The sequence below is a fragment of the Gobius niger genome (assembly GCF_951799975.1).
Source record: "Gobius niger genome assembly, chromosome: 11".
Taxonomy (NCBI): domain Eukaryota; kingdom Metazoa; phylum Chordata; class Actinopteri; order Gobiiformes; family Gobiidae; genus Gobius; species Gobius niger.
The window spans coordinates 25,109,736-25,123,496 of record NC_136862.1 but is presented as its reverse complement, the minus strand read 5'-3'; the positions used below and the strand labels follow the sequence as shown (position 1 = coordinate 25,123,496).

General features: G+C 42.1%; 1 protein-coding gene across 2 annotated transcripts in view; it reads left to right on the top strand.

The window, feature by feature from the left end:
• Positions 1–905: 905 nt before the first annotated feature.
• gabrg2 (gamma-aminobutyric acid type A receptor subunit gamma2) overlaps positions 906–13,761 on the top strand; it is a 96,179-nt gene continuing 83,323 nt past the window's right edge. The window contains exon 1 of one of the 2 annotated variants that reach the window (XM_079565989.1): positions 906–1,512. In XM_079565989.1, coding sequence (XP_079422115.1) covers positions 1,406–1,512 — 107 coding nt within the window. In that variant the 5' untranslated portion in view covers positions 906–1,405. The remainder of the gene's footprint in view (positions 1,513–13,761) is intronic. The other variant, XM_079565990.1, reaches the window with a different exon arrangement.

Genomic DNA, 13,761 nt, shown 5'->3' with positions numbered 1-13,761 from the left:
TATCCTCGCGGTTGAGTCGCGAATACATCTCCCGAAACGTATAGCGCAGCAGTGCCGTGGCAGGAGCTGTCCTTGGTGCTGATTGCTGGTTTGTAAAGCAAAAAGGAGACTAATGGAGCTGTCCGAGGTGCTGAAAGCGTGACTGGGCTGAATTTATGCTCGTGTCCCGTTTAAGGAGAGTCCGAATACATTTGTGCAAAGAAGGCAGACGCCGCACCTGAAAAAGAAAAAAAAAAAGAAAAAAAATAATCCAACGGTGTAATTATAGAGATGTTTCAGCCGTTGGCGCAGAGACGGGGAGCGGACAGGGTTTGCTGTGTGTGAGGTCACCATGGCAACCACAGCATGACATGGCTCCTTTGGCTCAAAACAGGTCATTTTTGTGAATGTTTATGGCACACTGCTTCAATATTATTATTATTATTATTATTATTATTATTATTATTATTATTATTATTATTATTATTATTATTATTATTATTATTATTATTATCTCAGCATTTGAGCTGGTTCGTTCACCTGGGGCCAACCAGGTCCCTCAGGTTTGAGTCAAGTCTTCAGCCAAGGACTCTTCGAAGTATTTGGACAGTCCCTAAAAGTACAGTTTATTATTATTATTATTATTATTATTATTATTATTATTATTATTATTATTATTATTATTATTATTATTATTATTATTAAATTGTGATTATATTGTGACAAAAGAGGCCCCAGTGAGTGAAGTCACAAAAAATAATGTTTGTAGATTTAATATTGTTTTTTTTGTGTGGCCCCTTTTGTGACGATGAAACATGATAAATGATATTTTCCCAGTGGCCACTCAGCCCCGGATGCCCTGGTGAGCGGCGCTTGCTTCCGCCTGCTGAAACCACGCATGTGTTGATGTTCGCTGCAGCAACGTGCATCACTGGCTCCCTGACCCCGCGTTTAATCCGCGCTCAGCCTTCAGACTCCCGGTGCTTTTTATCCCCTCCCGCTTCTCCGTCAGACACTAGCCTGTGCACCGTAGCTTTCTCCTTCGCACCGTGCAGTCCCTGCGTCCGGGGCCTTGCTGTAAGGGTCTGATCGCGTTTTGGACTAGACCAGCAGCGCGGAAAGGGGGGGGGGGGGGGAGAAGAGCGCGCAACAACACGAGCCGTACCAAATCACCCAAGTCTCGACTCCTGCATCGATCCCGCGCCGAGGCTGATCGGACTCCGCTCGCACAGCGCCCCTTCGGTCCGCCAGTCTCGGGTCCACCTTCGGCACAGGCAGACCCCGCTACAACGCGCGTGATGTTTCGTTAGAAGAGGGGGAACGCGCCAAAAAAAAAAAAAAAAAAAAAAATAAAAAGAGTGAGAGAGAGAGAGGGAGAGGGGGAGACGGACATCTGCTACGAAGAAGGGAACCCGAGTCGCTGTCGATGGCTTCACCAAATTTAGCCTCCAAAGGCTCGACAGCAATGGCGAAGCCTTCCCTTCCACTCAAGCTGCTTCTCTGGGTCTTTATCGCCGCTAATCTTCCTCCGAGGTAAGACCATAACGACCGACGACCGCCGCTGAAATCACGTCTTTGCCTTGTTTTCGATTGGAAAAGAAGAGGCTATTCTTCCACTGTGTGAGGTGGAGCTTTAGCGGTGGCATGTAGAGCAATGCTTGTGATTATTAAAGGCGAGCTACGGAAGGATTCATAATGTTTTATTCACATACCGATGCTGCTTTTACGCGTAATTCTTCGGATTGTGATGGTTTGTTACTAGCCCCAGTAGCCTAACACGGTGCATGCACCAGTACCAGCGCACCCTCATGAGAAATGCCATTATTATAGCCTATATTTAAATCTAATTAGCCTCTCTAATGTAGGCCTGTGCATCATTAAGCATTGTATTACACAACATCTTTCTGCGCACTGTATGATGAAGCCTGTCACAGCCTGCTCGCTGTTAGAAATAGCATAGAGGCTGGCTAAGAAGAGTGAAGCTAAGGCTACATGGAGACTCTGCTAAGCTGTCTTTGCAAATCAGATCTGTTCTGAGAGGCTCATTATTTTTCAACACTGGCTGGAGTGTGTGGGGTATTGCCCGGTGGTGAACAATATGCTACAGTCTTTTGTTATGAGCATTAGAATCAGGGTTCATGCTACGTAGGGCAATAAAATAATAATAAATAAATAATAAAATCCAAAATGGAAGACAATACGGTCTTCAACTGTGGGACAGACTGGTCATATTACAGTCCACCCCTTCCCTGTCATTGCCATTGATGTCTCATGTCAATACACTAAAGAATGGCAGCCCAGGCAGTGCTTCTTAGCTTCTCCTGCTACTTAAGGTTGAAAAATGGACTGAGGTAAATCGTATCCAATCAATCAGTGTCCGGTTGAAGGCTGCCCCGGGCTCCATGCCTATGCAAGATGTTGGTTGTTAGGCCTCAGCATCTCTAATTGTATGCACAAGCAGTGTACACAATACGCTTGAGTAAGCCCTGCACCTGACTGACTCATGGCAGATGTCTATGGGTAAGTCCTGCAATGCTCCACTGGCTTAACACAGTAAAGGCAGAGGAGATTGACAGTGAAGGTATGCTGTTTCTATAGACTATTCAAGCACACAGTGAAGGGAATGGGTGCAGTTTTGGAGGTGAGACAGTGACAGACTAGACATTAACTTCTGGATTTTGAATCAAGTTTCAGTTGGAAACAAACTATTCAGCTCCTTGACCCAAGGCTTGATCAATAAACTGGACTGTGGACATTTGTAATAGGATCAGTGTTGAACTAAACCTAAATCAATGCACATCAAGTGCTTTGGGGTAAATTGCTAATTATTGCCAATTATGGATGTAAAACTATTTCATGGCTGTCTTGGATAGCTGCAGGACATTTGTACGTGCATTACTATATATTATGGCATAAAGCATAATTAACATGAAGCAATGTCATTTCAAGGCTAAAATATTATTTTTAAAAACAAGTCTAAATTTCCGGCTGCATTTGGACAAATTCATGATGGATGGATTACATGTTGCAACTACTCACTAACAACACAGGAAGTGAAAACATGTAACTTTTCAATAGGGTGTGAGAGATGGCAGATCGTCTTTCAACTTCCGTTTGAAGTTGAGAGTGATTCATGTATGAGACTGTTACATAAGACATCTCACAGCCCGTGGCATCTTGCCTGTAAAATATGTCTCTGTGACTCATTGGCAGTTACTATGGGCAGAATGTCTGATTGCTTCTTCATATTGATGCATGATATCATTTACCACAATCATGTCCTGTCTCAGTGTAATGATCCTGTGGCTGGATTGTTGTGTCATGACACACGTGTGTTTACACTGCTAGCCTCCAGAGATATGGAATGGATAGTGGCCTCCATTGATTTTCTGACATGTCTGTGGTAATGTTTCTGTCAACCAAGTAGAGAATAGTTCTTAATGTATGAAGTAACTGCGCTGCACATTTAAGTTTGCTATTTATGTGTACTGTATGTCGGCTGAACTACACATTTCTACCTGTGGAGATAACGAAGCAAAGTAAAAGTAAAGTAATTCAGCTAGTGAATCAGAGACGAACAAAATCCGAATCCGTTAGCTTTGGCGTTTTTAAATTGCCACAACAGATATACCTATATGTGTATATATACTGTACCTCCTAGCTGCTAGTTGGGTAAACCGCTCCATTTATTCTGGTTTGTTACAGACTTTTATATCAGCGTTATCATTTAAATCCTTTTTTTTATTACATTATACATATTGCAACTGACTAGTGAATGTGACTTCTAAATAAAATACAATTTCAACAACTTTTGGCTTTGGCTTTGCCCATAGCTGCTTTCATCGTTAGTTGGCCACAGTATGGGGCAAACAACACAAAACTTCACACATTAAATACAATTTCTCTGGCCTCAGTTCTTCCATAGTCATTATCACTTCCTCACCACAGCTCCAAGACATTTCTCTCACCGAGCAGAAGTTGACACGGACAATGTCAAGTTTGTATGTTTACACTCTGATAGGGCAAAAGTAAATGGGAGTGAGGGCCTACTGTATTGCTAGAGAATAGATTAAAAAAAGGACTTGATTAATTGTCGAAAAAGAGGCTTGTGGCTGTGAATTAACTGCAGTTTTGTCATTTAGTTTGGGCAGAGAGGGTGATAATAAAACCTCAAGTACAGACGTGGGAAGTGGGACAGAAACCAAACGTGACAGCCATTTTAATCAAAAGAAATGCCACTGGACTTGATCTAGCTTTGTCTGGGGTAAAAAAAAAAAAGAATAAAATGAGGAAATATGTCATGTCGGGGTAGTATTTTTGCTTTTGTTGCAAAGTTGGTTGAAATGGCAAATATGAAGCAAAAGCCATCATCATTCACCCATACATTTTTGATCACACCTTTGCATAGAAGGTTGTAACCCAGCCACGAGCCTATATGGACTGTGCCTGCATTATTTAGGCTCAGTGAGAAGAAGCCTGCCATGTTTTTCAAGAAAAGAGTACCAGTACTTTATATCACTGATACTGAAACTCCTCCATTAAATTGTGTTTTTCATCCATTTATTTTTACTCATTCGTAGTAGTAGAAGTAGTAGTAGTAGTAGTAGTAGTAAGTGGTCCAACCGAGTCTCTTTCTCTTTCTTGGAGTAACCTACTTAATACACAGTTGCCTCTCTGTAGTCCATTGGCAGTGCCTCCACATTTGTACCTGGTGTGACGTTTGTTTTGGTGACAGAGACGTGTGCATGCCAATAGAAGCTAATCTGTGTGATGTGTTTAGCCCGAGTGAAGCCTGTAAATAGCCGGCCCGTTTGTGCCAGAGAGGTCACCGGGCAGAATGGGAGAGTGAACCGTGCAGGTGGGTGCCGTCTGAACTGAAGGCTGGGCTTCATTAGCACCACATAAAACCAGGGAGACATTAGCATAGCATTAGCATCCTGTAATTGGCCGTAAATAAAATTCAAACGGAATGGGTTGTTTTTTTGTTTTTTTTTATCTGTTTCTCTATCCCAGTGCTGTTGATTTGTAGCCCTGCCTCTTAGTCGGTTCATCAAGCTTCTGCCTGGGTGTTTTCCATGAGGTTTTATTAGGTTTTAAAGTCATTTATCAGTTAGAGAATAGTTGCTACCTGAGATAGAAATAATTCAGACATTATATATTTATTTATTTTCCTTGCTTTGTTTGCGCTAGTCTTGAATAATCTTTTTTACTTTGGTCATTTCGTTTCTTTTGCTGAGTTGCACTGATCAAACGTTTTCTCCAAGTTGTAGCGTTCCAGTTGTCCAGGTCAGAAACAATCATTGCTTTGTTGCTCACGTTTGAGCACAGAAAGCTTCATAGTAATATAGTGTCAGAAATATATCACAGTATCACAACATTCTTGTAGTTCATATTCAACTCTGTTATGTTTATACTGAAGAATTGACACGACGCCTTAAAAGTTTGGGGTCACCCAGTCCAATTCTACAGCTTCTCTAATCAGCAGTGCTAGCACAATTGCATGATGGTTTTCTAATCATCAATTACCCTTTAACACGATTAGCTAACACAATGTAGCATTTCGTTAGCCACATGGCATAACTGCCTAAGTAATTTTCTATTGTTAAAATGGCAATAAGAGAAAAACAATGTGTTTCCTATAAAACGTCTTTTTACATGTTTTCCAAAATCAAAACAAAAATGAGTTTGGCAATTATGCTATGTGGCTAACGATTTGAACACTGGAGCGATGCGCCTCTGCACACCTATGTAGGTGTTCCATTAAAAATCACCTGTCTCCAGCTAGAATTGCTGGGTTGCAGGTGACATCACAGCGTTCTAAAGGCGTATACTATTATATAGAGGAATTTGTTTTGTTTTTGCTGCCATTTTTGGTCTTGTATATTTATACTAGTGTATAGCAGTGCTAATTTTGTCGACTAAATGTTTCATCATAATTTTAGTCAAATTATATTTTTTCAACAACAACAAAAATGTGACAAAAACTAAATTACAAAAAACAGCTCAAAGAATTAGAACAATGTAATGTGCTGTGTTATGTAATAACTTGTACCAATGGGTTAGATGCACAACGGAATAACATGTATTAGTAGTTTGGAGATACATAGTGTAAAAAAACTCTAACTCTAACCCTAACATTACATTATGTACCTCCAAAGTACAAATACACATTATTCCATTGTGTATACTACATAGGCACAGGTTTTTACACATTGTTACAAAGCAGATTACATTGGACTAAATTTGCTTGGATACAATGTTTCAAGGTAGTGTAAAATAAAATGTAACCCAATCGGGTAATTCTCGTATTTCTTAATCGTTTTTGTTTCTTTGTTTGTTTGTTTTGTTATTGTTTTGTTTTTTCTTCCTCTCTTGTTACATTTCTCCATACTCCTCACAAGGATATTGTGTAGTGTAACGTAAAATATAACATGAATAATAAAAAAAATATTATTATTATTACAAAAAAATGTATTGATCACAGGTGCTAGGTCTAGTTATTTTGTTTTCTAAGTCAGATTAGAACTGTTATTATTATAATGGTTGTATAATGTATTCATTATAATTATCGTAAATGCAGTGATTTTTCAGCACGAGTTTCATACATTCCTTTTAGCTGCATGTCACATAGGGCGCAGCCATCTTTAAATGCTCCTTCTTGGATTCGGTGATTCTGCCACCGAGTTTCCGAGTCGCAATTACAGAGTTTGGTGTGCATTCCAGTTGAAATTTCCTGGTCTGAGCTTGGAAATTTTGACCTCTGAGGTCAAGTGGAAAGAAACATTAGTGCAGCTCTTTTTAAAAATGGTATTTGAGATCACGTTGATAATGAGAAATGCCTCCAAAGCTTTGAAGAAAAACATGGGGTTCACCATGCATTTCTCTGTGTTGTAGAGGGCTGACGTGCTGTTGCCATAGGTGCAATGTTGCGCAATAACAAGCATGGGGTATAGCTGATGAGGTCATTTCATTTGCCACAGTTCATAATGTGAAGTGAACAGTGCTCAGTGGAAGATGATGGTGATTGGAGGCCATTTTCATAACCCTCTCCACGGGCATGAGATTGTTCTGCTCAGTGCATTAGTTTAATAGGAGAGCACTGCGCAGTATGGCCACAGTTATAGTGATGGCTCAGTATTATTGAAGTGGTTTGTATGACGTACTTGTGGAGAGTTAATGCTTTACCTTCACAAGATGATGGGTCGATATATATAAGAGTCCATAAAGGCAGCAATAGCCTCACTATCAAAACAGAACAACGTAGTTAATTCCAGCTCTCAGGTCAGCACTGGATCACACTTTGTACAGGTTTTTGCTTCGGATGACCTTACAGCTGGAAAATGGTTGAAAATCCAAAGGTAGCTGACCACGGACTGTGAAAAAACATGGATGTAGCTTTGCTGTTAGCTGCTGAAGCTAATCAGAAATGGGGGCAGGCTCTGGACGTTCCTTGCTGTATTGGACTTTCCATTAAAACTTTCCTTTAAGTCATTATTGAACACAAGTCTGAACACGCGCAACAGCTGGCTCCAACAACTGGCTCCAAAAACTGGCTTCAAAAACTGGTAAGCATGAACAAGCTTCAGTTAGCCAGCGCTGAACTCTATGGGGGAAGCCACCATCACTTTGTCCATTGCTATTCTACAGTCAATAGATATAGATACCTTTGGAATTGGGGGAAGGGGGAAAAAAAAGAAATGTCTCCCATTGCTCCACCATTACCTTAAATGCCACTGTTTTTCCATACTGAGATAATGTTCTCACCATAGCTTGGACAAGTTGATGCGTAACTGTTTGGTCTTTTTGCATGCGCTCACTCAGTCACGTAAATGTTGTTAGCATTTAGCCTCTCCCAGCATGGGGTGAAGCTCTACGACATTACTGCGCGGATGTCGAAGTACTCCAGGTGTTATTACGCCTCACAATATAGTGCCCCTTTTATCCGCTTAGAAAATCGACATGTTTCATCTTGTGAAACTAGACTTGGATTGTGTAACGTTTCACATAGCTGTATTTAAATAGGGAAAATGTGGAACAGCTTGGTAACTTCTAGCTTCACCCCAGAGCTATACCTATGCTAGGAGAGGCTAAATGCTAACAACATGTTTGTGACTGAGCGCGTGCACAAAGACCAGCAAAGGTACCAGCTAAGGTAAGAACATAATTATCTCAGAATGTAAAAACAGTGGCCTATTCCTTTAACAAGTGCTGAATTATGAATATATTTTTCTCTTAAATAAAGATACAGCTACATCGAAAGGAGCAAAGTGGTTCAACAATCCATGAATACTTAAAAAACGCTAAAGAAATGCTAACCAGGAAGCTCACTTTAGCTAACGTTAGCAACAAGTGCCTTTTTTTTTTTTTTCGCTTCTATTGAACAATTTGCTGTGAAAAAACATCTGCTGGGGCCCGATTTTGACTTGACTTTATTTGGGCGCGATAAATATGTTTATAGTTTGCCAGAAAACGGCTAAAAAGAGTGGAGAGGTTTTCTGTACGACGCGTTGCTGCCTGTATCTATGCTCACGTCCAATGTAAACAAACTAGCTTGCTGGAATGAGTGTGATGGCTTGAATTGCTTGCAAAAGATTGACAAGAGATTTGAAAGCAACATTAGAAAAAAGTCAATCCAGACTAACAGCAAGGGGTCGGCCCGATGTTCCCCGGGTCCGATGTTCCCCGGGTCCGATGTTCCCCCGTACCTCGGGGAACACCGGACCCTCCGGACGCCGGAGGGTCCGGTGTTCCCCGACCGATGCAAGCAGTGAACACGCCCCCCGCCTCTCTCTTCACCGCTTGGCACAGAGCGGCCCTGTACGCGCGGATAATGGAGCAACAAGCGGCTTGGTTTCGCTCATAACTAGCCTAGTGATTAGGCTACTTTATAACATACTATAAGTCTTGTAGATCTCGCATTGTAATAGCCTACAACATTTTTGTACAACCTCAGAATAAGAACGTGTCGCAGTTTAGCAACACCAAACTCACCCACAGCCGCTTTTCTTTTTTGTAAACAGATCTCCCCCGTTTATCCTCGCAACCTGCTTGATTGGTTCGTTGTTGTAGCTCGATCGTGCTTAAATCCATGTTTTTTTCTTGTGATTGTCCGTGAGCCCCAGCGTAGTCCATCACGCGGCGCGCGGAGAGCCAAGTGCAGCGGCTCATGCCATAGCCGCTCCTAATTCTCAGCAAGTCTTTTCTGATGGCTGCACTCCAGCCTTATACACATTAAATTAGGGATCTTTTTACGAATGGGGCAACATGCATTGCGTCCTCACTCCTCTCCCAGTGCCGCCGCCTGTCATGCGCGCATTACGCACTGTGCTTCGGCCATCAGACGCTCTGAGAGGCACCACTGAGGCCAGTGAGACTGAATGACGTTGAACTGTGTTTGCGCCGCTGTTTTTTGACATAAAACGATCCATAGCCTATATTAAATGAGAACGCCGAGGAAGCGCAGCAAAGGAAAAGTGATCGGGGCTTATGGCACAATTACGCGGCACCGCGGGTGGACCTGTGAACACCCACTTTTGTCCTTAGCCCACCCCACGGTCCTGATCATTCAGTGTTCACTGCCTCTCCAGGACAGAGACATCTGCGCGGTCTGTACCTTTGTCTGCAGGACGTGCACATCTGGCTGTCTCTGTGCAGATGTTGCCTCGACATGTCATCCCTGCTTGCACCCTCCGCTGTGACCGGCTCCAGAGAACACTACAGGCTAACGTAGTGTTGGGGCATGAGTAGCCTACTTATATTTGCTGATGATTGCTTTACGTTTTGCCTGATGAATGAAGAGCGCTGCATTATGCCTGTGCGTAAATCTACCCTGATCGCGTGCAGCGTTGGCACTTGTATTGACGGGGGAACATCGGGACTTTTTAATATGCGAGGTACCGATGTTCCCCGGGTCCGATGTTCCCCCGTCAATACAAGTGGGGGAACATCGGACCCGGGGAACATCGGACCCGGGGAACATCGGTACGCACCCAACAGCAAAGTAGCATTCAACTTAACGCTCCTGTTAGCGTTAGCATCTCAAGCCGAATCTGACATAAGAAATTAGCATTCAACAGGTTCAAAAACAAAAGCCAAAAGCCAAATCTGACATAAGAAATTAGCATTCAACAGGTTCAAAAACACAGATTTAACTCTCCTGTTAGCGCTAGCATCTCAAAGCCAAATCTGACATAAGAAATTAGCATTCAACAGGTTCAAAAACACAGATTTAACTCTCTTGTTAGCGCTAGCATCTCAAAGCCAAATGTGACATAAGAAATTAGCATTCAACAGGTTCAAAAACACAGATTTAACGCTCCTGTTAGTGTTAGCATCTCAAAGCCAAATCTGACATAAGACATTAGCATTAAACAGGTTCAAAAACACAGACTTAAGTGTCCTGTTAGCGTTAGCATCTCAAGGCCAAATCTGACACAAGGCGCATGCTGCTGTGTCCTTTATAAAGGCACAGATCCGCACTGTCCACTCCAGTCACACAGTACTGAGTCTGCTTAGGGCAGGAAGGGCATATATGAATATGCATTCCCGTGCAACTTGTTTGGTAGCAACGACTCTTATATCCACTAACCCTGATCAAGGCATTATCGCAATGTCACTGTTCTCAATGAGGTGTTTTGCAGAACAATTGCGTGACAAATTTGGACTGCCAAGCTCGTGCTGCATAATGCTTACTGTTTAACTTACATCTGATTAGATATCGATTTTACATTTGTCGCGATCAGTTTGTCATTAGCATCACTTCGGCCTGTACGTTTGGCAAGTGGCAGGTCTTTACAAACCCTTAAAACACCCAAATAAACTTTTAAGTGAGTTCAATTAATCTGTTTCGTTGCGAGGGAAAAGGGATTTACAATATGATAAACAAAAGAGAATGAAAAAGACTGTAGCTAATTTTAATGGCACTTTACAACTGCAGCCTCAATGCTGTGTCCTCTTTCTCGGCTTTGAACTCTGAGCTGTCTTCCCGTGGCTGCATCCTCGTTTGCTAAAAAGTAGGAGATGGAAATGCGTAGAAAAAAAAACAAAAAAAACAAGCGGGAGCTGCACAGAGGCATTAGCCGGGCCCCGGTGGACCTCAGGTACGGAATTAGCTCTCATGCTCAGATGTGCCTGCAGTGGAGAACACATGGCTCACGCTTTGATCTGCCACTCTTTGGAGCATTTCCATATCCAGCCAGCGCCTCTGTGAGATGAATAAAGATCATTTCACTGCAGCAAACGCAAGAACCGCTTTAATGTATCACTGCGTTTATATCTTTACTGCTTCAGCTGCTTTAAATGTGTCCACAATCATGATGTGGGGGGAAGATATGCATTTCTTCCACACATGCGCCTTGGAAGGAGTTGGAATATACAGTAGAAGACTGATACACAAAATTTCCATGAATCTTAATAATTAACAGGAACAACACTTGACACGGCTGACGATGTTTACGAAGCTATTTTCTATGGTGATAATTAGAAGTCGAACGATATGGGTTTTTCTTAGGCTGATACCGTTGTTTGGGGATTTTTATTAGCCAATGCCGATATGCATGGCCGATGTTTTGACCGATGTTTATGGCTGACTTTTCCAGCCATATTTTTTTTATGATATATATTTTTTAATTCTATTACTTTAGGTGATTCCGTCATGGTTTCTGTACCCGCTTTGATTAGTTGCCGTTAGCATTAGCATGCTTCCGTTAGCATTAGCATGCTGTTGCTAGCTGCGGCATTTTGCGCGGCGATCTGAATTCTCCAGGTCCTGTGCTTCAGGATGACATGCAGCATGTTCATATTCACTGAGGTTTAGTGAAACGTGTGTTTAGTGAAACGCGCTTGTTTACCTCAATAAATCGTCCCTCTGGGGGTAATACAAGTGTTAATGGAATGATTGGGGGGTCTTTCATCTCCCCCAGTGTCTCTGGCCAAAAAAACACAATTGCAACTTTGCTGTCTACGGGTCGGAGGCGCAATACATACTAATACAATCAGGAAGAAGAAGCTAACAGGCTAATGGGCAAAGCTAACTGCGGGCTACTTAAACAGTATTTACTGCCAAGTTTGAGTGAAAAAAAAAAAAATCTCCATTGTGTAATTGATTGGATGTACAATAACATTCTCTCCCTTTGTCTTTTCTGTCAGCGTAATATTTACTCTGACGGACACTTACTGAGTAAAAAAACGTAGCATGCTACAACACCTGCAGTGGCGCTTATGGCCTCTAGGGGCATGAGTTACTTAGTTCTGCTTTAACTAATGCTAGTGAATTCTGCTGTATTTCCAAGCACCATTGTTCTAAACAACTTGGCATCTGGAAAGTGCCCACACATGCCCATAGGAGTCAAGAGAGAATGACTATCGCCAAATGGTCATGGCATGTCCAAAGCTTCCCAGCCTGTAGTGGTTTGCATCTGTCCAAAACACTCTGGTCAAAGAGCAGTGGTGAGCTGGTGACATGCCCATGTTGGATGAAGACTACAGCTTCATGCTGTTTGTGGTTCAAGATGTAGCTCCCTTTACTGGTTGAAGTCAATTTTCATGTTCAAAGTTGTTAGACCTCACTTTATTCAGTATGCATATTTTTACATAATACTTTACCCGGTAACGCTTAATAATAAAGTCTTTACCGACGCAAGTTAGTAAGTAAGGAGTTGATGATTCAGTACTTTACGCTATGTGTCATTTGTCAACCATTAGGAACAGGCATTTGCAAAGCATTGGTTTATTATTAGTTCAATATTCATTTGTGTCGAATTCCTTTCCTTTCCTTTTATTTAAGTTTATCTATTTGTGTTTCAATAGGGACAAAGAGCAATATACATGAACCTCAAACTGAAGACGTGCAATATGATATGGGCTAATTTCCAACTGTACTCTCCGTGCAGGCTGATGGAAACAATTACTTAAAAACTTGTTTGTACTTTCTAAACTATTACCAAATCTTGAAAAAGTCAAATATAATACAATATAATCATATACATATAATACAAATATTCCTGCTCTTTCTCAAGTCTTACAACAGTAATATTTGCCATGATCAGTTCACGATCAACCTGTGTTTGTAAATGCTTTATGTGTAAGCCATATTATTAACTCCTACCTGTACCTCATTTGTATTCATAGTTTTCAGTGACATTCTTCTATGCCTTCCAGCTCTCACTTCAGGTGTTGTCATTTAAATTTGCCCTTCACAAGGACACTGCCATAGGGATGATGTCACACATGAACATTAGGATTTACAACAGGACATAAATACAAGGTTTTTTAGTATATTCTCTGCTAATCCCTCAACCATTCAACAGCCCCACGGTACATTTCCACACCCCATCTTGCACACTGTCCAAAATAGCCCTGAATAGCACAATGAAGATTTAATGTGCCGGGGTCTGGCGCTATAGTGTGGCGGGGATGGCACCTAATGGACCCCTAATGCAGTCCGGGAGAGCTCGCTGTCAAAACACGGCGCCTATTTTTCGGCCCGCGCGACACGAGAACGCTATCAGCCCTTGCCCCTGCGCCCCACCATCCCTTTCCTTTTCTCCTCTCGGCTTCTTTATTATTTCATTCAGAAGTGCCTCTGCCTGTGCCGCGCTGTGCTACGGCCTCGGCAAAAGAGCTCGCGGGCGCTCTCAAGGTTGCTTTTCTTTGTGCCGCCGAATCATCTTTGTATCTGATTCCATGGTTACGGTACAATCTGTGCTGCCTTCCCTTCCGACGGCTTGGAAACACCGGCGATGGATCGTGCTCATGTATTCCGATGACGCACGGCGTGTTAGC